Source organism: Takifugu rubripes, chromosome 9 (assembly GCF_901000725.2).
Source record: "Takifugu rubripes chromosome 9, fTakRub1.2, whole genome shotgun sequence".
Taxonomy (NCBI): domain Eukaryota; kingdom Metazoa; phylum Chordata; class Actinopteri; order Tetraodontiformes; family Tetraodontidae; genus Takifugu; species Takifugu rubripes.
In genome coordinates, this window is record NC_042293.1 from 5,655,920 (window position 1) to 5,683,546 (window position 27,627).

Sequence of the window (27,627 nt, forward strand, 5' to 3'; positions counted from 1 at the left end):
AGAAATGGCTTCATTTCATTACTTGAGTCAGTTGGTTTCCTCCAGCAGATAAACCAACCAACTCATAACTTCAACCACACCCTAGATTTAGTTCTGACTTATGGTGTTGAGGTAGAACATGTGTCAGTGTTCCCTCAGAACCCAGTCCTGTCAGACCATTCTTTGATCACTTTCACATTTATGATTAAGGATTCTTCTATCCTCAGAACAAAGTCTTACTATAGCAGATGTCTTTCAGATAATGCTGTAGCTAAGTTTAAGGAAGTGATCCCTGTGCTAATCCCAGGACCACCGTGTGTTTCCCCAGGGATCAGTCATTATAATCTTAGCCCTGCTGAGGTTGACTCTATTGCTGAAGGTGCAGCAACCTCACTGAGAATCACGCTTGATTCTGTTGCCTCCCTGAAAAAGAAAATAGTAAATCAGAGGAGGTGTGCCCCCTGGTATAATTCACATATCAGGACCCTCAAGCAGAAAGTGCAAAGACTGGAAAGGAAGTGGCATTCTTGTAAAATAGACAGCTACCATGTAGCCTGGAAAGACTGTCTATTAGTTTACAAAAAGGCCCTTCGCAAGGCTAGAACAGCTTATTTTTCTTCTTTGATTGAGGAAAATAAGAGCAACCCCAGGTTTCTTTTCAGCACTGTGGCCAAATTAACTAAGAGTCACAGTGTTTTAGATCCACGTATCCCTTCTTCCCTGAGTGGTGAAGACTTCATGAGCTTCTTCACTGATAAAGTTCTAGCTATCAGAGAGAAAGCTAACCAGGCCATCCCAACAACTGGACCATCACCAGATGTGCCGACTGTGGGAACATACAGGGTCTCCAACGAGCCCTTAAGCTCCTTCAGCCCTATATATTTTTCTGAGGCGTCATCGCTAATTCAGAAATCCAAGACCACCACGTGTCTTTTAGATCCCATCCCAACACACCTGTTGAAGGATGTTTTACCATTGATAGGCAGTTCTATCCTGGACCAGATCAATGGTTCTTTAGTGTCAGGTTATGTACCCCGGTCATACAAGGTGGCAGTGATTAAGCCGTTGCTTAAAAAACCATCACTGGATCCTGATGTCTTAGCAAATTATCGGCCAATATCCAACCTTCCTTTTATCTCTAAAGTTCTAGAGAAGGTGGTGGTGACTCAGTTACTGGAGCACCTGCAGAGGAACAGCCTGTTTGAGATGTTTCAGTCAGGCTTTAGAGCTCACCACAGCACAGAAACAGCACTTCTTAAAGTCACTAATGATCTTCTCATAGCTTCCGATCATGGACTGGTCTCTATGCTGGTTCTGCTGGACCTCAGTGCTGCTTTTGATACAGTTGATCACAGCATCCTGTTACAGAGACTGGAACATGTGATTGGGATTAAAGGGACAGCATTAGACTGGTTTAGATCATACTTATCTGATAGATACCAGTTTGCCCATGTCCATGGTGTTCCCTCCTCATACAGTAGGGTTAGCCATGGGGTTCCTCAAGGTTCTGTACTCGGACCAATCCTCTTCACATTGTACATGCTTCCCTTAGGGAACATTATTCGGCAGCATGGGATAAATTTTCATTGTTATGCTGATGACACTCAGCTCTATTTATCCATGAAACCCGAGGAGACAGAGAAGTTAGTGAAGCTCCAGACCTGTCTTAAAGACATAAAGTCCTGGATGTCTTCAAATTTCCTCCTCCTTAACCCAGGAAAAACTGAGGTCATGGTGTTTGGTCCTGAACCTCTCAGGGATAGATTAGATCACATGATCACTCTAGATGGTATCTCATTAACATCTAGTCTCTCTGTGAGGAATCTAGGAGTAACTTTTGATCAAAATCTCTCCTTCAACTCACACATTAAATTAGTCTCTAGAAGTGCCTTTTTTCACTTGAGGAACATCACAAAGATCAGGAAACTGCTGACGCGGCATGATGCTGAAAAGTTAGTCCATGCATTTGTTACTTCCAGGCTGGACTACTGTAACTCTTTATTATCAGGGTGTCCAAACAACTCTTTAAGAAGCCTCCAGTTGATCCAAAATGCTGCAGCCAGAGTTCTGACAGGTATTGACAAAAGAGATCACATAACTCCTGTACTGGCGTCGCTTCATTGGCTGCCCGTTAAATTTAGAATAATTTTTAAAACCCTTCTTTTGACCTACAAGGTCCTCAGAGGCCTAGCTCCATCCTACCTGGAGGAGCTAGTGATACCTTATCAGCCCAATAGACCGCTCCGCTCTCAGAATGCTGGTCTACTTGTGGTTCCCAGAGTTTCCAGGAGTAGAATGGGGGGCCGAGCATTTAGCTACCAGGCCCCCCTGCTATGGAACCAGCTCCCTGTCCAGGTACGGGAGGCTGACTCCATCGCTACTTTTAAGATCAGACTTAAAACCTACCTCTTTGAAAAAGCTTATTGTTACTAATTCAGTAGTTCCAGTTACTATCATAGACAGACAAATTATCATACTTAGGGGGTCGTCTAATCGTTAGGTCACATCTTAGTTATGCTGTTATAGGCCAAGGCTGCCGGGGTCCGGAAACATGATCACCTGACAGGCCTCTGTCACTCCACTGGGTCATGGTTTCCTCTCCTCTCCTCTCCTTTCCTCTCCTTTCCTCTCCTCATCAAGCAGACTAGTTATGCTGATTCTTGTGTAGTTTTTCTGCTTCTCCTCCCCCCCCCCTCTATTTATTTACAGGTATCGCCGCCCTCGGAGCTGCATAATGACCTCCGGCCCCGCTGAAGTGATTGTACATCAGATTTTTTGTGTGTGTTTCTGTGCTCTGTGCCTCTACTCTCCCTCTCCTCTCCTCTCCTCTCCTCTCCTCTCCTCTCCTCTCCTCTCCTCTCCTCTCCTCTCCTCTCCTCTCCTCTCCCCCTCCTTCTCCTTCTCCTTTTCCTCTCCCTCTCCCTCTCCTCTCCTTTCCTCTCCTCTTTCCCCTCCTCCTCCTTCTCCTCTCCTCTACCTCCCCTTCACTCTACCTGTCCTCCCCCTTCTCCTCTCTCTTTACCCAGCCGGCCATCAGCAGGAGGGTCCCCCTAAATGAGCCTGGTCCTGCTCAAGGTTTCTTCCTGTTAAAGGGGAGTTTTTCCTTGCCACTGTTGCTTGTCTGGGGTCAGGCCCTGGGATTCTGGAAAGCGCCTTGAAACAATTTTGATTGTATAAGACGCTATATAAATAAAGATTGATTGATTGATTGAAAGTGGAGACCACAGACCAGAAACACCACCCATGTGCCTTTTTCTCTCAGCGTCTGTCCCCGGCCAAGAGGAATTATGACATTGGTGACCGGGAGTTGCTGGCTGTTAAATCAGCCCTTAAAGAGTGGCAGTACTGATTGGAGGGGGCTAATAAGCCATTCCTCGTCTGGACTGACCACAAGAATTTGGAGTACATCAGGTCCCTCAAGAGACTGAACTCCCGTCAAGCCCGCTGGTCCTTATTCTTCACCCGGTTCAACTTCAACCCTCTCCTACCGCCCAGGATGCCGCAATACCAGACCCAATGCCTTGTCCTGGCAGTTCCAGAACGAGGAAAACACGACTTCTGGGTCCAAGCCCATCCTTCCAGAGTCGTGTCGCATCGCCATGGTTACCTGGGACATAGAACAGAAGGTGGAGGGCCATGGAAGGGCAACCAGGTTCCAGTGCCTGTCCAACGAACCACCTGTTTGTTCCGCTCAACTTACAGTCAGAGGTACTAGAGCAGTTTCACTCTTCTAAATTTACCTGCCATCCTGGAATTCTTCGAACTCTACAGGCCATCCGTCAATGACTTTGGTGGCCCACATTAAGGGAGGACACCCAGGAGTTTATCAAGGCCTGCCCAGTCTGCAACCAGAGCAAGACTCCCTTTCAATCTCCCACGGGACTTCTGCAGCCTTTACCTACCCCACACTGCCCTTGGTCTCATGTCTCTGTTGACTTCTTCACATGCCTTCCCACCTCGCAGGGCTTCACAGTCATTTTGATCATTGTTGATCTCTTCAGTAAGATGACCCATTTGATTCCATTGCCTCCCCTCCCCAAGCTCCCCTCTGCAAAGGAGACTGCACAATTGGTTCTGCGCCATGTAGTCCGTCTGCATGGTCTCCCCAATGATGTGGTGTCAGACCGGGGACCCCAGTTCACTTCAACATTCTGGAAGGAGTCTTGCAGGCTGTTGGGCGCCACCACCAGTCTGTCTTCTGGATTTCACCCACAGACTAATGGGCAAACGGAGCACGTGAACCAGGAGATGGAGACAGCCCTGTGATGCATGGTGACGGACAATCCCTCCTCCTGGTCAGAACATCTTCTGTGGGTTGAATTGCCCAAAATTCCCTCATTTGCTCGGCCACCGATTGTTTGGTTTCAGTGCTGTTATGGGTACCAATTCCCAATGTTTCCTGCCCTTGAAAAGGAGGTCATTTGTCCTTCCACCTTTGCCTACAGTCGCCGTTGTTGTCGCACCCAGCACCAAGCACGGGCATCCCTTCTTCGTGCTGCTGACCATTATTCAGTCACTGCCAACCAACACCAATCATCAACACCCAGATTCATTGGCCCCTTCCCCATCGTGAAGATCATCAGTCCGGCATCGGTAGGACTCCAGCTTCCCAGATCCATGAGCATTCACCCCACCTTTCATGTGTCTAGGGTCAAGCCTGTTCCGGTAAGTCCACTGGTTCCCCCTGCGCCGCACCCTCAGTTGATCGATGGAGGTCCCGTGTATGCTGTGATGCAGCTTCTCTGCTCTCATCGTCGTGGAAGAGGGATACAGTATCTGGTAGACTGGGAGCGATATGGTCCAAAGGAACGCTCTTGGGTCCCAGCTCAGTTCATTATGTCCCCGCAACTGATAAGGGACTTTCACCGCCTGTATCCGGACCAGCCTACTCGGTCATCTGTCCGTGCCTGGGAAGGACCGCTGGCAGGTGACTCTTCTGCTCCACAGATGGAAGATGGCTCTGAGGGGTACGCTCTGGATGATGTATCTGCTTCGTCTGACCCTGAAGTGGCCTCCTTTGTCTCCGAGGAGGTCTAGATTTTTATTTATTTTTGGAGGGTGGCCGTTTTTTCTCGCCCTGGATCTGCTTTTGGGACGTTGGGGGCCGTCCCAGGGGGGGATGGGTCCTGTAACTGCCTGCTCTTCTGCTCTCATGCTGAGGTGTTAAGTTCCACTCACTCTGCCACACCCCTCCTCCACACCCATCTGATCAGCTTTCATCATTTTCACCTGTTGCTCCCTCTTGGGCCTATTTAAAGCCACTGGACATTAATGCCTTGCCAGATTGTTATTGCACTATACCTAACTTTCCAGCACATAGTTTGATTTGACTTATTGGTTTTGATCTGGCCTGCCTTGGACTTTTCCTCTGCGTCTCTGCCCTGGTAAATCTGACTAAGCCAACTAAGAGTTTTGATCTGTATTTATTCCACAGAGGCCTGTGCTTACTTGTGTGCTGTTACCTTTGAATATTCAATAAAGTCATTTGTGAAAACTGTCCGGAACTGCTGTGTTGCAAGTGGATCCCACCACATCCGTGTCAGAGTTGGTCAGCAGGGTCAGAGGTCAGCAGGTCAACACACAGCACACTTCAGATTGGCCATTTTCCAGCAGTCAGTACAGAAAACAATGAAAATGAGACCGTCATCAGGTGTGAACAAGCGTATTTCTGTGTTTAGGTGAGAGTTTTTACCTACCTGATTGGCAGAGAGATGACCTTTGCTCAAAATACCAAGTGGATCGCCTGCAACAACAAAGGTCAGGTGTGTGTATGTGTGCGTGTATTTGTATATGTGTGTGTATTTAAATGTACATGTGTGTGTATGTGTTTGTATGTTGTACATGTTTGTACATTTTGTATGTACAGTATATGTATATACTGTATGTGTGTGTATTTGAATATGTGTGTATGTCAATCAATCTTTATTTATATAGCGTGTGTTACAATCACAATTGTCTATAGGCACTTTACAGAATCCCAGGGCCTGACCCCCGTCAAGCAAAATTGGTGAGGAAAAACTCCCCTTTAATAGGAAGAAACCTTGAGCAGGACAAGGCTCATGTAGGGGGACCCTCCTGCTGAGGGCTGGCTGGGTAGAGGGGGAGGAGAAGGGGGATGACAGGTGGAGGAGAGAATAGGCAGAGATCATGGAAATACATTAATTATAACAAACTGCTGGTATAGGAGTTGAGTGGGTCAGCGGGATCAGAGGTCAGTAGGTCAGCATACAGCTATGAAGGCAACGATACCTGTAGATGGATACAGAGAGAGGGGGAAAGAAGCAGAAAAACTACACAAGAAATAACATCATCTAATGATCTACTCTGGAGAGTGGAGGAGAGAATGCTGTGAATGGGTGACAGAAGCCTGTCAGGTGACCATGTTTCTGGCAGCCTCGGCCCATAGCATCATAACTAAGATGTCCATCCATCCATCCATCCATCCATCCATCCTCTACCGCTTATCCGGGGTCGGTCGGGTCGCGGGGGCAGCAGCCTAAGAAGAGAAGCCCAGACTTCCCTCTACCCAGCTACTTCTTCCAGCTCATCCGGAGGGATCCCCAGGCGTTCCCAGACCAGTCCAGAGACATAGTCTCTCCAACGTGTCCTGGGTCTTCCCGGGGGTCTCCTACTGGAGGAACATGCCCTGAACACCTCACCAGGGAGGCGTCCAGGGGGCATCCTAACTAGATGCCCAAGCCACCTCATCTGGCTCCTCTCAACGCGGAGGAGCAGCTGCTCTACTCCGAGCTCCTCCCGGATGGCAGAGCTTATCACCCTATCTCTAAGGGAGAGCCCAGCCACCCTACGGCGGCAGCTCATTTCGGCCGATTGTACCCGTGATCTTGTTCTTTCGGTCATTACCCAAAGCTCATGACCATAGGTGAGGGTAGGAACAAAGATAACCGGTGAACCGGTAAATTGAGAGCTTCGCCTTTGGGCTCAGCTCTCTCTTCACCACTACGGACCGGTGCGGTGTCCGCAGTAATGCGGACCAGGCTCATGTAGGGGGACCCTCCTGCTGATGGCCGGCTGGGTAAAGAGAGAGGAGAAGGGGGGAAGACAGGTAGAGGATAGAATAGGTAGGAGAGGAGAGGAGAGGAGAGGAGAGGAGAGGAGAGGAGAGGAGAGGAGAGGAGAGGAGAGGAGAAGGAGAGGAGAAGGAGGAGGAGGGGAAAGAGGAGAGGAAGGGAGAGGAGAGGAGAGGGGGAGGAGAAGGAGAGGGAGAGGAGAGGAGAGGAGAGGAGGGGAGAGGAGAGGAGAGGAGAGGAGAAGGAGAAGGAGAAGGAGGAGGAGGGGAAAGAGGAGAGGAAGGGAGAGGAGAGGAGAGGGGGAGGAGAAGGAGAGGGAGAGGAGAGGAGAGGAGAGGAGAGGAGAGGAGAGGAGAGGAGAGGAGAGGCACAGAGCACAGAAACACACACAAAAATACGATATACAATCACTTCAGCGGGGCCGGAGGTCATTATGCAAATAAATAGAGAGGGGGGGGGGGGGGAGAGAAGCAGAAAAACTACACAAGAATCAGCATAACTAGTCTGCTTGATAAGGAGGAGGAAAGGAGAGGAGAGGAGAGGAGAGGAGAGGAAACCATGACCCAGTGGGGTGACAGAGGCCTGTCAGGTGATCATGTTTCCGGACCCCGGCAGCCTTGGCCTATAACAGCATAACTAAGATGTGAACCTAACGATTAGATGAACCCCTAAGTATGATAATCTGTCTGTCTATGATAGTAACTGGAACTACAGAATTAGTAACAATAAGCTTTTTCAAAGAGGTAGTCTGATCTTAAAAGTGGCGATGGAGTCAGTAGTCACTAATGATCTTCTTAAGAAGTGCTGTTTCTGTGCTGTGGTGAGCTCTGACTGAAACATCTCAAACAGGCTGTTCCTCTGCAGGTGCTCCAGTAACTGAGTCACCACCACCTTCTCTAGAACTTTAGAGATAAAAGGAAGGTTGGATATTGGCCTATAATTTGCTAAGACATCAGGATCCAGTGATGTTTTTTTAAGCAACGGCTTAATCACTGCCACCTTGTAGGACCGGGGTACATAACCTGACACTAAAGAACCATTGATCTGGTCCAGGATAGAACTGCCTATCAATGGTAAAACATCCTTCAACAGGTGTGTTGGGATGGGATCTAAAAGACACGTGGTGGTCTTGGATTTCTGAATTAGTGATGACGCCTCAGAAAAATATATAGGGCTGAAGGAGTTTAAGGGCTCGTTGGAGACCCTGTATGTTCCCACAGTCAGCACATCTGGTGATGGTCCAGTTGTTGGGATGGCCTGGTTAGCTTTCTCTCTGTTAGCTAGAACTTTATCAGTGAAGAAGCTCATGAAGTCTTCACCACTAAGGGAAGAAGGGATACGTGGATCTAAAACACTGTGACTCTTAGTTAATTTGGCCACAGTGCTGAACAGAAACCTGGGGTTGTTCTTATTTTCCTCAATTAAAGAAGAAAAATAAGCTGTTCTAGCCTTGCGAAGGGCCTTTTTGTAAACTAATAGACAGTCTTTCCAGGCTACATGGTAGCTGTCTATTTTACAAGAATGCCACTTCCTTTCCAGTCTTTGCACTTTCTGCTTGAGGGTCCTGATATGTGAATTATACCAGGGGGCACACCTCCTCTGATTTACTATTTTCTTTTTCAGGGAGGCAACAGAATCAAGCGTGATTCTCAGTGAGGTTGCTGCACCTTCAGCAATAGAGTCAACCTCAGCAGGGCTAAGATTATAATGACTGATCCCTGGGGAAACACACGGTGGTCCTGGGATTAGCACAGGGATCACTTCCTTAAACTTAGCTACAGCATTATCTGAAAGACATCTGCTATAGTAAGACTTTGTTCTGAGGATAGAAGAATCCTTAATCATAAATGTAAAAGTGATCAAAGAATGGTCTGACAGGACTGGGTTCTGAGGGAACACTGACACATGTTCTACCTCAACACCATAAATCAGAACTAGATCTAGGGTGTGGTTAAAGCTATGAGTTGGTTGGTTTATCTGATGGAGGAAACCAACTGACTCAAGTAATGAAATGAAGCCATTTCTAAAGCTGTCATTTCTAACGTCTATATGGATATTAAAGTCTCCAATGATAATGACTTTGTCCGTTCTAAGGACCAAGTCAGATAAGAAATCAGAGAACTCAGAAAGGAACTCTGAATGTGGTCCAGCAGGGGGCCGATATACAACTACAAACAGAAGTGGCTTTTCTGCCTTCCAGTTCAGATGAGTGATGCCAAGAGTCAGGCTTTCAAATGAACTGAAGCCATGTTTTGTCTGGGATTAATTAATAACTTGGAATGATAGATTGCTGCCACTCCCCCTCCTCGACCAGTAACACAAGGAATATATAATTAAGATGGGTAGGAGGAGTAGATTCATTTAAGCTAACATACTCCTCCTCCTGAAGCCAGGTCTCAGTAAGACAAAATAAATCATTGTGATGATCCGCTATCAGGTCGTGTACTAACAGGGATTTACACAAAAGAGATCTAATATTTAACAGTCCACACTTAATTGTGATATTAGTTTCTCCAACTTGTGCTTTAGTATTAATTTTAATAAGATTTTGGTGATTGACCGCTCCCCTGCTCTGTGCTGGTGGACACCAGCGGTGCACTGCTTCCTCTTCCTCAGATGCCTGATGGTGGTCCAGAACCTTTTCGAGGCCGTCCGAAAGTCGTTCTCCATGGCCTCACCGAACTCTTCTCATGCCCGGGTCTTTGCCTCGGCAACAGCTGTAGCTGCACTCCGCTTGGTCTGTCGGTACCTATCTGCTGCCTCAGGAGTCCCACAGGCCAGTAAGACCCGATACGACTCCTTCTTCAGCTTGACGGCATCCCTCACCGCTGGTGTCCACCAGCGGGTTTGGGCATTGCCGCCACGACAGGCACCAACCACCTTGCGGCCACAGCACCGGTCAGCCACCTCAACAATGGAGGCACGGAACATGGTCCACTCAGACTCAATGTCCCCCACCTCCCCCGGGACATGGTCAAAGCTCTCCCGGAGGTGTGAGTTGAAGCTCCTTCTGACAGGAGACTCTGCCAGGCGTTCCCAGCAGACCCTCACAACATGTTTGGGCCTGCCGGGTCTGTCCGGCATCCTTCCCCACCATCGGAGCCAACTCACCACCAGGTGGTGATCAGTTGACAGCTCCGCCCCTCTCTTCACCCGAGTGTCCAGAACATGCGGCCGCAAATCCCATGACACAACCACAAAGTCGATCATCGATCTGCGGCCTAAGGTGTCCTGGTGACAAGTGCACATATGAACGCCTTTATGCCTGAACAAGGTGTTTGTTATGGACAATCTGAGACGAGCACAGAATTCCAATAACAAAACACCACTCGGGTTCAGATCAGGGGGGCCGTTCTTCCCAATCACACCTCTCCAGGTCACACTGTCATTGCCAACGTGAGCATTGAAGTCACCTAGGAGGACGAGGCAGCCCCCAGAAGGAGCACTCTCCAGCACTCCCAAAGGACTACAACTCTAAGGACTACAAAAAGAGTGGATACGCTGAACTGCTGTTTGGGGCATAGGCACAAACAGCAGTCAGGATCCGTCCCCCCACCCGAAGGCGAAGGGAGGCTACCCTCTCATCCACTGGGGTAAACTCCAATATACAGGCACTGAGCTGGGGAGCAACGAGAATTGCCACCCCTGCCCATCGCCTCTCACCATCAGCAACTCCAGAGTGGTAGAGAGTCCAACCCCTCTCGAGAAGACTGGTTCCAGAGCCCTTGCCGTGCGTCGAGGTGAGGCCAACTATATCTAGTCGGAACTTCTCAACCTCGCACACCAACTCAGGCTCCTTTCCCACCAGAGAGGTGACATTCCATGTCCCTAGAGCCAGTTTATGCAGCCGGGGATCAGACCGCCAAGGTCCCTGACTTCGGCCACTACCCAAAACACAATGCACCCGACCCCCTTGGCCCCTCCTGCAGGTGGTGAGCCCACGGGAAGGGGGTCCCGTGTTGCCTCTTCGGGCTGTGCCCGGCCGGACTTCATGGCCGGAGGTCCGGCCACCAGGCGCTCGCCAACGTGCCCCACCCCCAGGCCTGGCTCCAGGAGGGGGCCCCGGTGACCCGCATCCGGGCAAGGGAAACTTGGCACCAATGTTGTTTTTCATCATGAGGGGGTCCTGGGCTATGCTTTGTCTGATCCTTCACCTAGGACCTGTTTGCCATGGGTGGCCCTACCAGGGGCATATAGCCCCAGACAACGGAGCTCCTAGGAGCATTGGGACACGCAAACCCCTCCACCACGATAAGGTGCTAGCCAAGGAGGGGTAACTAAGATGTTAACCTAATAATTAGGTAACCCTCTAAATATGATAATAAGTCTGAGAATAATAAGTGGAACTACAGAATTACTGACAGTAAGCTTTTTCAAAGAGGAAGGTTTAAAGTCTAATCTTAAAATTAGAGATGGAGTCAGCCTCCCGTAACTGGACAGGGAGGTGGTTCCACAGCAGGGGGGCCTGGTGACTAAATACGGCCCCCCATTCTACCTTTAAAGACTCTGGGGACCACAATTAAACCAGCATTCTGAGAACGGAGCGGTTTATTGGGATGATAAGGTGTCACTAGCTCCTCCAGGTAGGATGGAGCTAGGCCTCTGAGGACCTTATAGGTCAGAAGAAGAATTTTTAAAATTATTCTAAATTTAATGGGCAGCCAATGAAGAGACGCCAGTACTGGAGTTATGTGATCTTGTCAACACCTGTCCTGTGATCTAATCTATCCCAGAGAGAATCAGGACCAAACAACATGACCTTGGTTTTTCCTGAGTTGAGGAAAAGGAAATTTGAGGACATCCATGTGTTTAAATGTATATGTGTATGTATATTTTTATGTGTGTGTGTGTGTGTGTGTGTGTGTGTGTGTGTGTGTGTGTTCACCTCACATTCACTGTCTGTTCCATCAGGGTATTACACACACATCTCCACCCTGGCCGATGTGCAGGAGAACGTCATGGAGTATCTGCATGTTCTCAGTCGACCGATGGTCATCAACCACGATCATGACATAATTTGGACAGAAGCCTACATGGACACAGTGGTGAGATGAGCCGAACAAACAGAAAACTTTGAACATCTGTTTATCTTACTTCTTGATCCAAAGCTTTGGAAGATCTCTAAAAGATTTTCTTCTCGAGAGAGCTTTTTAGAGCAGTCGCCATCATCATCATCATCATCATCATCATCATCATCACATCTGTCTGCTTTCTCACTGTGTTTCACCTCATTTCTCATGATCCCGGGGCTCAACCGTCATCTGTCATTTAGCTTCCAAACACCAAACAGGTAAAAGATGTTTTTTTCTGATGGGAAATTTGATTTAAGGACAAAGTTCTTTTTTTTTTTTATAAAAATGACACAGGTGAAGATCGGAGAATGCTCTTCTGGTTAGTTTGAAAGTTTAGACATGTTCATGTCAGTTTACTTTACTTTTCTTGTCTGAATCCTACATCTGCACACCTCTGCAAACATGTTGTCTACATTTACCGACACATTTATTTTCTCCTTAATTTAAAAGATGAAATGTTTGTATTAGTTACCTGTAACACAAATTGCTTTCCCAGCAAAAGCATGGGGTTAGCTAATGCTAAGGATCAGCACAAAGTTTTGCTTTTATTTGCCAACGACCAGAGTGTGTGTTTGCAGCTCTTCACCACTAAAGCTCAGAGTCTTCTGCTGATGACCTCTGTGGCCATGCCGGTCTTCAGCAAGAAAAAGGAAACGGTCCGTGTCACACAAACATAAGGGAAGAAATCCATTGATTTGTTATCAAATCACCTCATTAGATCACCTAATTATAGGAAGAAGATTATCAGTAACCACTACTGATCAGTATTATCACTGTTATCAGTAATCAGTATACGTAGATCACCATTATCACTATTGTCAGTAATCACTACTGATCACTATTATCAGTAATCACTACTGATCACTATTATCAGTCATCACTACTGATCACTATTATCACTATTATCAGTAGTCAATATTGATCACTATTATCTGTGCTCACTATTGTCACTATTAACAGTAATCAGTATTGATGACTTTTATCACTATTATCAGTAATCACTATTGATCACTATTAGGAATGCAAATTTCTACTTCTTTAAAAGTTTTGACACCTATCTCTCCAGCTGTCCCATGGGATCCTTCTGGGTGTGGTGGGCTCAGATATCCCCCTCATGGAGGTGATGAAGCTGGCACCCAGATACACAGTGAGCTCTACCTTCTTTCCAGAAGTCTGTAGATTTTCATCCTCCAAACCAGATGGAAGTCAGTGTTTCATTGTCTTCCTCCTCAGCTGGGTCCTCATGGATACGCCTTCCTCATCACTAACAACGGCTATATCCTGGCTCACCCTGACCTACGACCTCTGGTGACTCCTCATTCTCTCCGTCGCTCTCTCTCACCCACACAAGCATACACACAACTACGTACCCCCCCTCCCCCCCCACACACACACACACAAACACGGACACTAACAGTATATGTCTCCTGTTTGACAGTATAAAGATGGAAAGAGACTGAAGGCAAAACCCAACTACAACAGCGTGGATCTAACAGAGGTGGAGTGGGAGGATACAGAGGACACGGTAACACAGTCATAGACACACACACACACACACACACACACACACACACACACAGAGCTATTCTTATGGTCCGTGTGCTTTCCTCATGTCAGCTGAGAACAGCAATGGTTAAAGGACAAACCGGCAGCCTCAGTCTGAGTGTCAGAGCTTCAGTGGACAAAGCAGTGAGTCCATGTTTATATTGCAATGTTGCTTAATGTGCATCACCTCACAAGAAATGATGCCATTTAACTTCCTCAGTTTAAACCTCAGTACTATTCTCCTTGATTGTTACACCAGTATAAGAACCAGACTGAACTGAAAACTCTTTTCATTCTTTTTCTAACAGAAACGACCTTTGTTCCTAATCAATGAATATTTCTATACTAACATTGATGACACACCTTTCAGGTCAGTCAAACCATAGCATAACCAGCCATTTATCCTCTCTGTCCCATTATAACCAGTCATTTACCCTCTCTGTCGCAGCATAACCAGCCATTTACCCTCTCTGTCCCAGTATAACCAATCATGTGCCCTCTCTGTCTCAGTATAACCAGTCCATTTTAGCTAGATAGACTGAGTTATTTGTCATATTAACAAGTGACCAAAAGGGGGAAGCATTTGTCAGCACTCAGACACATTTCTTCTGTGTTTCCTGGCAGCTTTGGGATGGTGCTCACAAAGGGTCATGGGAAGCTCGTTTTCATGGGAAATGTATCTGTGGAGGAAGGTATGGCTTCCAACAATGCTCTGCTGCACAGGTGTTTCATAAACTGTGGAGTCTTGATGGTAAATGTTTGTTGTCTGCAGGTCTGCACGATCTCACCTCCCCAGACCTCAGTATTGCCTCCGAGTGGTAAGTTGACCAGTTTAATGTGACCCGAATCCAAAACCACAAATGTGTCTGTCGGTCTGCGGGTGTCTCTTTCGACCAGATGCTAATTGTCATTTTTTCAGGACTTACTGCGAAACAGACATTGACCCGAGTCACCGCAAATACTCTCAGCTTCAAGCCGCCATCCGCTACCTACAGGGAAAGGAACCTGACCTGGAGTGTACGATAAATGTGTCAATGACAGTGACACTTCATTTTTGATTGAAAATATGTTGATATTTTTCCAATTTGAAAAAAAAAAAAAGGCACCTCCCAAAATGTCCAGAATGAAGGCAAAATGTTGTGATATTAGCGGTACAATGTAGATCTGGTGGAATCAGGAGATTTTAAACACCCACTGAATATTTGCATCTTTTGACATCGCCTTTCTGTTGCCTAGGCGATGAGGCATTACTGCAGCAGTTGCTGTTTGACGCCGTGGTCACGGCTCCACTGGAGGCCTACTGGAACACCTTGATGCTCAGCGACAGGTGTCATTTCTTTTTTTACACATTTTTAACTTATTAAAGAAAAACCTCAGGCAAATAGAGAGAGTAAAATTACATTAGTCGATATGGGGCTGAGACTCAGAGGGTGCATGGTTCAAGCCCGGTGCAGAAAAAAGTTGTTCAGACTGCGCTGACGAATCCTCCAGGGTGGACCTTTAGCCTGTATGCAGCTGGGATGGACTCCAGCACCTCCCCATGACCCCAAATGGGATAAAGAGGTCAAGAAAACACGGAAGGGTACACCCCTGAATGAGTCACCAACTCATCTGTTTGTGTGTGTGTTAGTGTGTGTGCATGTGTGTATGCATGTTTTGTGTGTGGGTTTGTGTGTGGGTTTGTTTGTGTGTTTGCATGTGGGTGTTTCAATGTGTGTGTGTGTGTGTGTGTGTGTGCTTGTATCTCAATCAATCAATCTTTATTTATATAGCATTTGTTACTATTAAAATTGTCTATAGGCGCTTTACAGGATCCCAGGGCCTGACCCCAAATAAGCAACAATGGCAAGGAAAAAGCAGGAACAGTAGGGGAACCCTCCTACTGATGGCCGGCTGGGTAAAGAGGGAGGAGAAGGGGGGAGGACAGGTAGAGAAGAGAATAGGTATAGATTGCAGGTACATTAATTGTAAGAAACTGCTGGTATAAGAGTTGAGTGGGTCAGCGGGGTCCGAGGTCAGCAGGTGAGCGTACAGCTATGAAAGCGACTATACCTGTAGATGGATATATATAGAGAGAGAGGGGGGGGGGGGGAGAAGCAGAGAAAATTGCACAAGAAAACGTGTTCATGACATCATCACTGATCTACTCTATCTATTTGAATGTGTTTTTATTTGTTCAGTCTTGTACATGGTATGTATTGAGAACCAAAACATATTTAACCTGCAAAGTGTGAACATTTGTTAACATTTCTGAAGATTTGTTTGAGGGTTCAGGTTTTGATCAGGTCAGGGTGAGGGGCTTAGTTGTGGTGGTTAGGGTCCAGGTAAAGAGCCAGGGGAAGACTTGAATGTCCTATGAATGTCCTCACAAAGGAATACAATCATCTGTATGTTTTTCTGGGTCCATCTGTGTGTGTTGGTGTTTAGGGTAGAGCCAGGTGTGGAGACAGCATTTCTCGGAACTCGTTCTGGCCTGTTAAGGGTCATTAGATACACAGGAGTGGAGACCAGAGTGGCAAAGTAAGAGTTTTTAAGTTGATCCAAAGAAAAATGCAAAGTCTGTCCCAATGCTGAACTTTGACCCTGCAGAAATTTTCTGACTCCGGCTGACAAAGACAACCTGTTCACCATTGATCACTTCCCACTCTGGTACCGTCTGGCAGTTGAAAACCCACAAGGAAGCTTCATCTACTTCCCTGTCATTGAGAAAGGTCAGTAACCTCAGAAGAGCTCTGAATGTTTAACATCAGGGGCTGCATTAATCTGATCTTCTCTGCAGAAATGAGGTACATCGTGGCCACAACGTCGGTGACAGTGACGTCAAAAGGCAGAACCGCTATGGCTGGAGGTGAGTCGTAGCCTTAATTCAGAATCCGACAACATTCAAATCTGTGTGACAGACAGCAGCCACTCATTTGTTGTTGTGAGTGGAAGGAGCCATTTCCATCATGTTTTACAGTTTAAAATATAGCTTAGAAGAAAATCTGATCAAACAGTTGTAAGACTGTGACGATAACATTATTGACAATCATCTTGATGATACTAATTATTATGAAGGTAAAGATGTGATCATGAGGGACTGGTTATTCGGAACGTATGAATGCTTGATGTTTGAGCCATCCCAAAAACGAGTCCCTGGAGGACCAGTGTGTTTGTGTGTGAATCAACATGAAGACACAACCTCAAATGAAGGTTCGTCCCTTCTTACTGTATATGCCCTTTTCAAGAAGACCTGAAGAAATCTGGAGAGACATATTTTTCTCTTATCCAACTAACATTCAGTTTGAATTTCAGGTTTCAGGTGTTTATATGAACGACATGTAAAAGTAAGTCAATAATTATTTGGCTAAAATATGGACCCTCAGCCATTTAGGATGAACAACAACATCAACTTCATGATTTGTCCTGTAGGAGGCGATGCAGACTTGTGCAAAGTTTCCTTAGCAACAGCAGCAGATGTCCTGGGGTTTTATTTCAGGAACAGTCCAACCACTGAGGATCAAATGGGTGTTTTTCTCAAACTTCCAAAGCTGAAATGTCAGGAGAAAGGGTCACCCATTCAATCAAGCTTGTTGTTGAGCGACAGACAGCTTATAGAACACAAGTTAACACGTTCTGAACAGGTGACGAGTCCATGGTTCCAGTTGCTACAAGTGTTCATCGAGGTCATGAAGGTTTATCAGCCGGACTGTTGAAGGAAACTCGCCTCTCATCTGAGAGGCTTCTCCAGTTTTGACCAGCTTGGTGGGAGTTCTACCAGATGCTGGATGTTGTCATCGGGTCTTCTGAGGTTTACACCTGCAATATTTCCATCTCCTCACTCACCAAAGATTGATCAGAAGCTACTGATGCAATAGCCATGCACAATGCTGCCGCTAGTGCCTTCAGGTGGTGTACCGTCTGGGGAGTCTGAGGCCGGCATGTGTCTGTCCTCCAAGTCTGTCTTAGTTCCAGACTCAGCCATCAGGGATGGACCACGTATCTTCATCTCCCTCTGGTAGCGCGCCATTATGGAGGCATGCACACAGCCGTAGATGGCTGCCACCACCATCAGGACACACACAGTGCCACAGATCACCCCTGCAACTATCTGAGTGCCATGTGCTCGTCGCATTCTGACAGGTCGGTAACGCTGGTGGATGCACTCTTCGTTGCTGCTGACCCGGCCTGATGTGCCCTCATTGTCCACTTTCTCTGAACACATGCTGAACATTTCTGTGGGCACACTGCGGATGTCCCTGCCCTCCAGATCTCCAGGGAGGCTGCACCGCATGGCATCTACATGTCCATCTGTAAAACAGACAGCAATTGGATAAAGAAAAGGAACAGAAAAAACTGCCTGTCTCAACAGGGCAGGTTATTTTTTGTCATTTCAAGTCATAACTTCCATACTTGACAGAGTGGAAGAAGACAGGCAACACCTCTGCTTACCTCTGTAAACCAACCACTCCATCCAGTGCTTAAAGTCTCTCAGCCTGCAGTCACACTCCCATGGATTTCCCTCTACCTGCAGCTGTCTCAGCCCAACCAGGGGCTCAAAGGTCACTCTGTCAAGAGTTGCCATTCTGTTGCTGGCAAGGGACAGCCAGGTGAGTCTGGGTACTGCATCCAGCAGGCCTTTGGGCAACCACAGGAGGCTGTTGCAGGACAGGTCAAGCCCTTGTAGCTGCCAGAGTCCTTTGAAAACATCCTTAGTCAGGCCTTGGTTTCCATTCATGGCCTGACGAACCTGCATGCTGCTGTTGGTATCAGAGGTCACTGGCTGCATCCCTAGATTGTTAGCAGAGAGGTTGAGCCAGCATAGGCTGGTCATACCTGAGAAAACACCAGGCTGCAAGGTGGAAAAATGGTTCTGAGAGAGATCTAAAAGCTCCAGGTGGCTAAAATTGAACATGGCCAAAGAGGACAGGTTGTTGTGGGACAAGAGCAGGATCAGAGAGTTCTGGTCAAACAATGCTAGGATCGGGGTCAGTGTAAGGAGTCCAACAGCAGTGCAGTCAGTGGTGTTAGCATAGCAGATACAGACCCTGGGACAACTGTAGACTGAACCGAGCACTTCCAGTAAAACCAGGCCCATGCTGAACAGAGCTGCACAAAAGACAACCTGATTTAAAGTACCAAATGTTCTTAGACGTGAAAGAGTTGAAAAAAGGCTTGTTTCTTTTTTTTGTCACTGTTGCTGTAACTCACCCACACCATCCAGGGAAGAGTGGCCCGTCTGATTGTGGTTCCTCATGGTGCTCCCTGGTTCCTGCTGCAGATTTCTCTCTGATCACCCTGAGATCACCCTGATAAGCAGGAACAGTTGACAATTCTCAAGAATTTTTTTTTTTTTTTTTAACGGTATTCCCAGTTATCACTGGTATTTCTTCAGTTTTAATCTATATTGATATTTCAGCACCTGAGGATTATTTTATATCAGAAAAGAACTATGTAGTGTGCACTTTTTCTGGACCTGGTCCAGGTGCCATCAGCTCTTCTGTCCTTGTCCTGGCTGATTTCAGAGATTCAGCTTATTCACTTTGTAGTTGATAACAAGAGTCAGATGGTGGCGCCACAGTTTGCGATAATCCGCGGTGAGCTTTTAGATTGACTGCTCTATTTCTGCTTCATGCTTTGTTGTGTGGATCATCATCCTGACACGCAGAATGGCTGATGTGGAGATGCTGGCAGCTTTCAGCCACATGAAGGATGATCCAGTTATTTTCAGACCATACAGGAGAAGGAATAGATGACCTCTGACCTCTGCGTGATGGTCATAAACAACAAATGGAATCAGGTTTGTCACTGTGAACACGTGAAAGGATTAACAGGAAACCTAGAGTTCTCCTAAAACCCTGCAGACCAAGAATCAAAGTTTGTATCAAGACTTGAGTGAAGCTACATCGGAAGAGCCAGACCTGAGGAGCCCACACGGAGGGGTCTCTGTCAAGTCCTGTTGATCCATCACCGGACGTGGATATCAGTAGGAGAAACTTGATGCCTTTTAACACTTTAATTTAAAACACCTGCCTCAGTCAGTCCAGACTGAGAATCATCTCGTTTTTTTTCCCTCATCAAAATAAGATGATAAAAGATTAATCTGATGCCTGCTGAAGCATGATGTGGATTAAAGCTGCTCTTTTAATCCCTGAGCAAGGGCGGACAGCTGTTCATGGGTCTTGATGGTGTCAGTTAAACTGAGGAGTTATGGGGAGGAGTAATCCTCCCTGTCCAGCTGGGTCCAAGATAACATATGGTCAACAGTAGATTCCCTCTTGTTCCAAACCAGCCAAACAACATCAGTGAAGATCAACACACAATGAAACAGTTCCACTCCTCCATCACATAAAAAAACATTTGTCAGAAAAGAAGAGATCTGGAATGTTACCTGAACTGACAGGCAGGACGAAAGAGAGAGCCCTTAATACACACACAAACACACACGCACGCACACAATACTGCTCACCATCTTCTGTTTCAACCTTCACACACAGAAAACTCTTCTTCACCTTTATCTGGATCTGTGGACTGGAAACATCTTCAGAGGCTGGAAGCTGGTCCTGGATCAGGGCTCCTCTGTGGAACCAGCAACTCTACAGCAATGTTGCCTGTCCTCCTCCTCTTTATCTCTGCTTGCTGAGCCCCTTCTCAGAGCTCTGTCCAACACACACACTAACTGAGGATAAGCAAGCCTCTGTCAGTTAGAAAGACAGAGAAAGAGAGCAAGCGAGAGCGACAGGGTGAAGTCACATGCTGCTATGTGTGTGTGCATGTGAGAGTGTGTTGCTGACTGTAAACAGCTGTGAAAAATGCTACATTATAAAACTTTATTTACATTAAAATGTTCTGACTTCCGAACAGAAATATGTTTGATTTTTCTGCTGAACTTCCTGTTGTCCTCCCATCTTCTAACTTCCTCTTCTTGTCTTCCTCTTGTCCTCCCATCATCCTCCTGTCCTCCTTCTGTCGGCCAAAGACACAGAAAGACTTCACATCCCCTCTACACAGCTCAATGCTGATGTGTGTTGTCTGTTCACAGCCATTGGCCTGCAGATGTCCCTGGACTGCCTGGAGAAGAGGTTCTGGGCCATCACCAAACAGGTGACCCACACTCACCTGCTGCAATGCCATTTGAATAAATTGTGAATGACAACCCAGAAATGATTACAGACTGAACAAACAGAATTTCTATATCCTTCAAGGTTCAGACGATGTCATCACAGGTTTCATCTGTAACCTCATTACAATTCTTTAGAAATAAACCACACACAAACACACACACACACACACACACACACACAAATATGACCTTAGAAGCCCAGATGTTTACGGTTTAGATTAGATTATTAATCTGAAGTGAGACTGGTGATAATCTGCTTTATTATATAAACTGCTGAGGTTTAATCCTCTTCTATCACACATAATAATATAATTAGTATTATTATTATTAAGTGTTTTATTTTTGATTTCACTTCTTCCCTGAGGTGATGCAACTTATCATTGTGCATCTATTCTTCTCTTTTCTACATGAAATATTCTATATCGTCTCAATCCTTTCTTCCAGCCCAGCAACACCGACGTAAGTAAACACTTCTTTTTCCTTCCTGCTTCACCTTTTCATTTCATGTGTAAAGATGAACATCATGTAGATAACACACCTGGACTTGAGATATACAGCAGGTGTGACAGTGCTATGGTGGCAGAAAACACTGCCTTTCACAGGAAGATCTTGAGAAGGACCAGAGTTGTACAAGGGGAACACCTGCTGATGGATAGATGGAAAAATGAGCAGGAGGAGACATGGTGAAGGACAGAAACACACAATATCCAGGCAGATACCTGAGTTATAATATGTTAAACACAAACCACGCAGGTCAGAGGGGTCAGAGGTCACTGTCCCCTTCCTATGGTTTTTGTCTTTCTCTCCTCAAATCAATCTCAAATCAATCTTTATTTATATAGCGTCTTTTACAATCCAAATTGTTTTAAGGCGAGGAGAGGAGAGGAGAGGAGAGGAGAGGAGAGGAGAGGAGAGGAGAGGAGAGGAGAGGAGAGGAGAGGAGAGGAGAGGAGAGGAGAGGAGAGGAGAGGAGAGGAGAGGAGAGGCACAGAAACACATACAAAAATACACTATACGCCGGCCGAGTGGGTCAGCAGAGCCGGGGGTCATCATGCAGTTCCTGTACCTGTAAGTGAACACAGGTGATCATGTTTCTGGACCCTGGCAGCCTTGGCCTGTAACAGCACAGCTAAGATAGTAAACCTAATGATTAGGCGACCCCCTAAGTATGATAGTTTGTCTGTCTATGCTAGTAACTGGAACTGCAGAATTAGTAACAATAAGCTTTTTCAAAGAGGTAGGTTTTAAGTCTGATCTTAAAAGTAGAGATGGAGTCAGCCTCCCGTACCTGGACAGGGAGCTGGTTCCATAGCAGGGGGGCCTGGTAGCTAAATGCTCGGCCCCCCATTCTACTCCTAGAAACTCTGGGAACCACAAGTAGACCAGCATTCTGAGAGTGGAGCCGTCTATTGGGCTGGTAAGGTGTCACTAGCTCCTCCAGGTAGGATGGAGCTAGGCCTCTGAGGACCTTGTAGGTCAAAAGAAGGGTTTTAAAAATTATTCTAAATTTAACGGGCAGCCAATGAAGAGACGCCATTACAGGAGTTATGTGATCTCTTTTGTCAATACCTCAAGTCAATAGTTGAAGGAGAGATTTTGGTCAAAAGTTACTCCAAGATTCCTCACAGAGAGACTAGATGTTAATAAGATACCATCTAGAGTGATCATGTGAGCTAATCTATCCCTGAGAGGTTCAGGACCAAACACCATGACCTCAGTTTTTCCTGAGTTAAGGAGGAGGAAATTTGAAGACATCCAGGACTTTATGTCTTTAAGACAGGTCTGAAGCTTCACTAACTTCTCTGTCTCCTCTGGTTTCATGGATAAATAAAGCTGAGTGTCATTGGCATAACAATGAAAATTTATACCATGCTGCCGAATAATGTTCCCTAAGGGAAGCATATACAAGGTGAAGAGGATTGGTCCAAGTACAGAACCTTGGGAACTCCATGGCTAACCCTACTGTATGAAGAGGGAACACCATGGACATGAGCAAACTGGTATCTATCAGATAAATATGATCTAAACCAGTCTAGTGCTGTCCCTTTAATCCCAATCATATGTTCCAGTCTATGTAACAGGATGCTGTGATCAACTGTATCAAAAGCAGCACTGAGATCCAGCAGAACCAGCATAGAAACTAGTCCATGATCTGAAGCTATAAGAAGATCATTAGTAACTTTAAGAAGTGCTGTTTCTGTGCTGTGATGAGCTCTAAAGCCTGACTGAAACATCTCAAACAGGCTGTTCCTCTGCAGGTGCTCCACTAACTGAGTCACCACCACCTTCTCAAGAACTTTAGAGATAAAAGGAAGGTTGGATATTGGCCTATAATTTGCTAATACATCAGGATCTAGTGATGTTTTTTTAAGCAACGGCTTAATCACTGCCACCTTGTAGGAGCAGGATACATAACCTGTCACTAAAGAACCATTGATCTGGTCCAGGATAGAACTGCCTATCACTGGTAAAACATCCTTCAACAGGTGTGTTGGGATGGGATCTAAAAGACACGTGGTGGTCTTGGATTTCTGAATTAGCGATGACGCCTCAGAAAAATATATAGGGCTGAAGGAGTTTAAGGGCTTGTTGAAGAACCTGTATGTTCCCACAGTCAGCACATCTGGTGATGGTCCAGTTGTAGGGATGGCCTGGTTAGCTTTTTCTCTGATGGCTAGAACTTTATCAGTGAAGAAGCTCATGAAGACTTCACCACTAAGGGAAGAAGGGATACGTGGATCTAAAACACTGTGACTCTTGCTTAATTTGGCCACAGTGCTGAACAGAAACCTGGGGTTGTTCTTATTTTCCTCAATTAAAGAAGAAAAATAAGCTGTTCTAGCCTTACGGAGGGCCTTTTTGTAAACTAATAGTCTTTCCAGGCTACATGATAGCTGTCTATTTTACAAGAATGCCACTTCCTTTCTAGTCTGCGCACTTTCTGCTTGAGGGTCCTGATATGTGAATTATACCAGGGGGCACAACTCCTCTGATTTACTATTTTCTTTTTCACGGGGGCAACAGAATCAAGCGTGATTCTCAGTGAGGTTGCTGCACCTTCAGCAATAGAGTCAACCTCAGCAGGGCTAAGATTATAATGATTGATCCCTGGGGAAACACACAGTGGTCCTGGGATCAATGCAGGGATTGCTTCCTTAAACTTAGCTACAGCATTATCTGAAAGACATCTGCTATAGTAAGAGTGTGTTCTGGGGATAGAAGAATCCTTAATCATAAATGTAAAAGTGATCAATGAATGATCTGACAGGAGTGGGTTCCGAGGGAACACTGACACATGTTCTACCTCAACGCCATAAGTCAGAACTAGATCTAAGGTGTGGTTGAAGCTATGAGTTGGTTGGTTTATCTGCTGGAGAAAACAAACTGACTCAAGTAATGAAATGAAGCCATTTCTAAAGCTGTCATTTACAACATCTACATGGATATTAAAGTCTCCAATGATAATGACTTTGTCTGTTCTAAGGACCAAGTCAGATAAGAAATCAGAGAACTCAGAAAGGAACTCTGAATGTGGTCCAGCAGGGGGCCAATATACAACTACAAACAAAAGTGGCTTTTCTGTCTTCCAGTTCAAATGGGTGATGCCAAGAGTCAGGCTTTCAAATGAACTGGAGCCATGTTTTGGTCTAGGATTAATTAATAACTTGGAGTGATAGATTGCTGCCACTCCCCCTCCTTGACCAGTAACACGAGGAATATGATAATTAAGATGGGTAGGAGGAGTAGATTCATTTAAGCTGACATACTCCTCCTCCTGAAGCCAGATCTCAGTAAGACAAAATAAATTATTAAAATAAGTTATTGTTGGTAGATGAGGGTTCTACTACAACTCTGCATCCTGGTCCGGACCCTGGATTGTCAGGTCACTTTGGGTCTAATAAAATTAGCCAAGTTACTAGAAATGAGAGAGGCACCATCCCGTGTGGGATGGACACCGTCTCTCCTGATCAGACCAGGTTTTCCTCAAAAAGTGCTCCAATTGTCTACAAAGGCCACCTGGTTTTCGGGGCACCACCGTGACAGCCAGCGACGAAGCGACGACATGCGACTAAACATTTCATCACTGGCCAGATTGGGGAGGGGACCAGAGAATGCTACGGAGTCCGACATCGTTTTTGCGTAGCTGCACACCGACTCTATGTTAATTTTGGTGACCTCCGACTGACGAAACCGGGTGTCGTTTGCTCTGACGTGAATAATAACTTTACCAAATTTACGTTTACTACTCGCCAGGAGCTTTAGATTGGCTTCTATGCTTCTCACTGTTATCAGGTGACTAGAATGTCCCAAGTGTTCAATTTTAAGTAAAGTGAATACAACACACCAAGTGTTCAATTTTAAGTAAAGTGAATACAACGCACAGTGCAACCAACGAACGATTGAGAAGACAGGAAGTGACGCAATACATTACCTCCTGCCAGAGCTCTCCTCCTCCTACTCCTTCTCCCTATCAGCGGCAAGGTTCCTCCTTATGGGCCTGGTCCTTCTCAAGGTTTCTTCCTGTTAGAGGCATTTTTTTCTGCTCTGTGGCAGTCAGACTCTGGGTTTGTGTAGAGACAGTCTGAATCGTAACAGAAGAAAACATCACAATGGAGAAAACCTGCGGAATCATGTGGAGGCAGTCTAGCAATTAGCAAAACGTTTTAGTGACATTATTTCTTCATTTGTGGTTTTGAGTTGAATTCAGAATTTTTGCACATGTTCAGTATCATATGGAGATGTGGAGCCGACCTCTGAGCCATCTCTCTGTTTTTGTCTTTGTCAGTGTTCAAATGTGGAGGGGGTGTGTCCTCTGAGCTGTGAGAGTGCTGTGAGTACCTGAACTTCCTGTCATTACCACCCCCATCTATACAAACCAAATACTTCCTGTTTCCTGTTCAGGATCTCAGCTGCTTTCTGATTGACAACAACGGCTTCATTGTGTTGTCTAAAGATCGGAGTGAGGTAAGACACCCGCCCCACCTGTTCCTTAGGTGAGTTCAGGAGGGTAAATGATGTGATAGCCAAGTGCCAATCCCAGACAACTGGCTCAGGTTTTGGACCCTGGGTCGGGGTTCGGACCCTGGGGGTTGGGTTTTGTGTCTCTTCTGGAACGTTTGGGTGTTTACAGAGAATTTGCCTTCAGGTTGCTTTAGACTGTAGTTTCTGAGTCTGTCAATAGTCATTGTAGGTTTGGTTCTGCTCATTTGTTTCCAGGTGGGAAGTTTCTTTGGCGAGGTGGATGGATCAGTCATGGCGTCGCTCATCAAGATGGGCATGTACAGGAAGTGAGTGATGCCAATTGAGCTCAATGGTCCAAGGCATCCCAATGCTTTGATTCATCCTGATGATTTGTGTTCACAGGGTTTCGTTGTTTGACTACCAGGCCATGTGTAAGAACAGTCATCATCACGCCAACGCTGCCCGATCTCTGCCAAACGTCAGTTCTATACACACTTCCGTCATGGTTGCTTTTCCGTGTTTAACCGTTTTTCCTCGTACAGCCCTTCTTTGGTGTTGTAGTGCTGATACGATGGTTCTTCTCCAACATGCTCATGTGAGTTTTCATATTGTAAACATGTTATATATAAAACAGACATATGTGTCAATAATGATTGTTCCAAATGTGACCCTGAGGACCCAAAGAAACGAACTAAGCCTTTGTCATTTTAATTAGCCCTAATCAGCTAATCAGCCCATCAGTTACCGTTTTGCTGTCTTCTGTCAGGTTTCTGATGGATTTGAACCTGTGTGGACTCTGGCATGAGTTCTTTGTGGAAGGTAGGAAACCAGTCAGAAAACAGTTAGACAGAAGTTGATTTTGTTGTTTTCAATTAATGAAGTTCATTAATTTTCACAATTACATTTTAACACAAGAACATGCTTCTTTGTTAATAATGATCAGGTCTTCCACCGTAAAATCAGTCAGAGCAGATTAATCCAGAGTAATCGGCAATTGTTTATTACCTTCATCTTCATCACTGATGTGTCTCCTATTCACTCCCGATCATCACCCTATTGACATCATCATCCTCATCTTTACCATCACATCAACCAAATGACATCATCTGGTGTTTCGCCTCAATCCCTTCAGGAAAGGCTGGTTATCACACCAGTGAGTAAAGTGTGTGTATGTCTTTGTGTGTGTGCACATCTCTGCGAATGTCATCATTACATCACAATTCTTTGTGTGTGTGTGTGTGTGTGTGCGTGCGTGCGTGCGTGCGTGTGTGCGTGCGTGCGTGCGTGTCAGGCCATAAGCAGAAGAAAATGGAAGCCATGATACCATGTGACACCACCTATCCTGGCTTCACGTATGAGGCATCTGTGAGAGAAGCCAACAGCCTGATCAAGTGTGGACGTTGTCAGAAGTGGGACACAAAAACACACACACATATACATATATGGGTGCGTTCATCAGTCCAGCCTCCTCAATGGTTCCACGGACTCTAACTGTCTTTCAGGATGTTTGTGGTGCAGCAGATCCCCGACAGTAACCTGGTTCTGGTGGTGACTCAGGCTGACTGCGACTGTTCTCGCCAGTATGGCCCCATCCTACTGATGCCTAAAGAGATCAAATATATCCTTATCTCGCTGAGCGTATCCTGGTGTCTGTCCTGAGACAACTGCCTTCATTGACACTGAGAATCAGGAATGCTGTATTTTCCTTAGCAACATTGAACATAATGCCACAGTCAAGTGCAACAGGATGAAGTCACAGAAGGTCCGGCGTCGTCCAGGGTCATGTCACTCCTACCATCCAAAGGTGAGATCCTGTCACACATACACACATAATATGCACTATATAGAGTTATTGTCATGTCAGCATTAGTTGTACCAGTTTTAATCATGTACCGGATGGTAGCAGAACTGTAATGCTCATGTCCATCTGATGAAC

General features: G+C 46.0%; 2 protein-coding genes across 2 annotated transcripts in view; one reads left to right on the forward strand and one right to left on the reverse strand.

The window, feature by feature from the left end:
* The window catches only part of LOC101076123 (voltage-dependent calcium channel subunit alpha-2/delta-4-like), a 45,947-nt gene that overhangs the window by 17,071 nt on the left and 1,249 nt on the right, over positions 1-27,627 (forward strand). Inside the window, exons 12-39 of the mRNA XM_029841431.1 lie at positions 5,658-5,736; positions 11,922-12,055; positions 12,283-12,300; positions 12,661-12,738; positions 13,149-13,229; positions 13,316-13,390; positions 13,521-13,607; positions 13,700-13,771; positions 13,936-13,997; positions 14,252-14,319; positions 14,400-14,445; positions 14,547-14,644; positions 14,864-14,954; positions 16,055-16,147; positions 16,217-16,338; positions 16,407-16,475; positions 20,649-20,710; positions 21,174-21,188; positions 25,516-25,560; positions 25,632-25,694; positions 25,947-26,017; positions 26,094-26,169; positions 26,234-26,286; positions 26,458-26,510; positions 26,824-26,844; positions 26,983-27,100; positions 27,194-27,309; positions 27,413-27,495. Coding sequence (XP_029697291.1) covers positions 5,658-5,736; positions 11,922-12,055; positions 12,283-12,300; positions 12,661-12,738; positions 13,149-13,229; positions 13,316-13,390; positions 13,521-13,607; positions 13,700-13,771; positions 13,936-13,997; positions 14,252-14,319; positions 14,400-14,445; positions 14,547-14,644; positions 14,864-14,954; positions 16,055-16,147; positions 16,217-16,338; positions 16,407-16,475; positions 20,649-20,710; positions 21,174-21,188; positions 25,516-25,560; positions 25,632-25,694; positions 25,947-26,017; positions 26,094-26,169; positions 26,234-26,286; positions 26,458-26,510; positions 26,824-26,844; positions 26,983-27,100; positions 27,194-27,309; positions 27,413-27,495 — 2,049 coding nt within the window. The remainder of the gene's footprint in view (positions 1-5,657; positions 5,737-11,921; positions 12,056-12,282; positions 12,301-12,660; positions 12,739-13,148; positions 13,230-13,315; positions 13,391-13,520; positions 13,608-13,699; positions 13,772-13,935; positions 13,998-14,251; positions 14,320-14,399; positions 14,446-14,546; positions 14,645-14,863; positions 14,955-16,054; positions 16,148-16,216; positions 16,339-16,406; positions 16,476-20,648; positions 20,711-21,173; positions 21,189-25,515; positions 25,561-25,631; positions 25,695-25,946; positions 26,018-26,093; positions 26,170-26,233; positions 26,287-26,457; positions 26,511-26,823; positions 26,845-26,982; positions 27,101-27,193; positions 27,310-27,412; positions 27,496-27,627) is intronic.
* Positions 16,357-20,502, reverse strand: LOC115250975 (leucine-rich repeat and transmembrane domain-containing protein 2-like). The gene is made up of 4 exons (XM_029841435.1): positions 20,119-20,502; positions 18,818-18,915; positions 18,059-18,715; positions 16,357-17,917 (listed from the first exon to the last, which is right to left on the reverse strand). The coding sequence occupies exons 2-4, from the start codon at positions 18,861-18,863 to the stop codon at positions 17,463-17,465; spliced, it is 1,158 nt and encodes a 385-aa protein (XP_029697295.1). The 5' UTR covers positions 18,864-18,915; positions 20,119-20,502; the 3' UTR covers positions 16,357-17,462.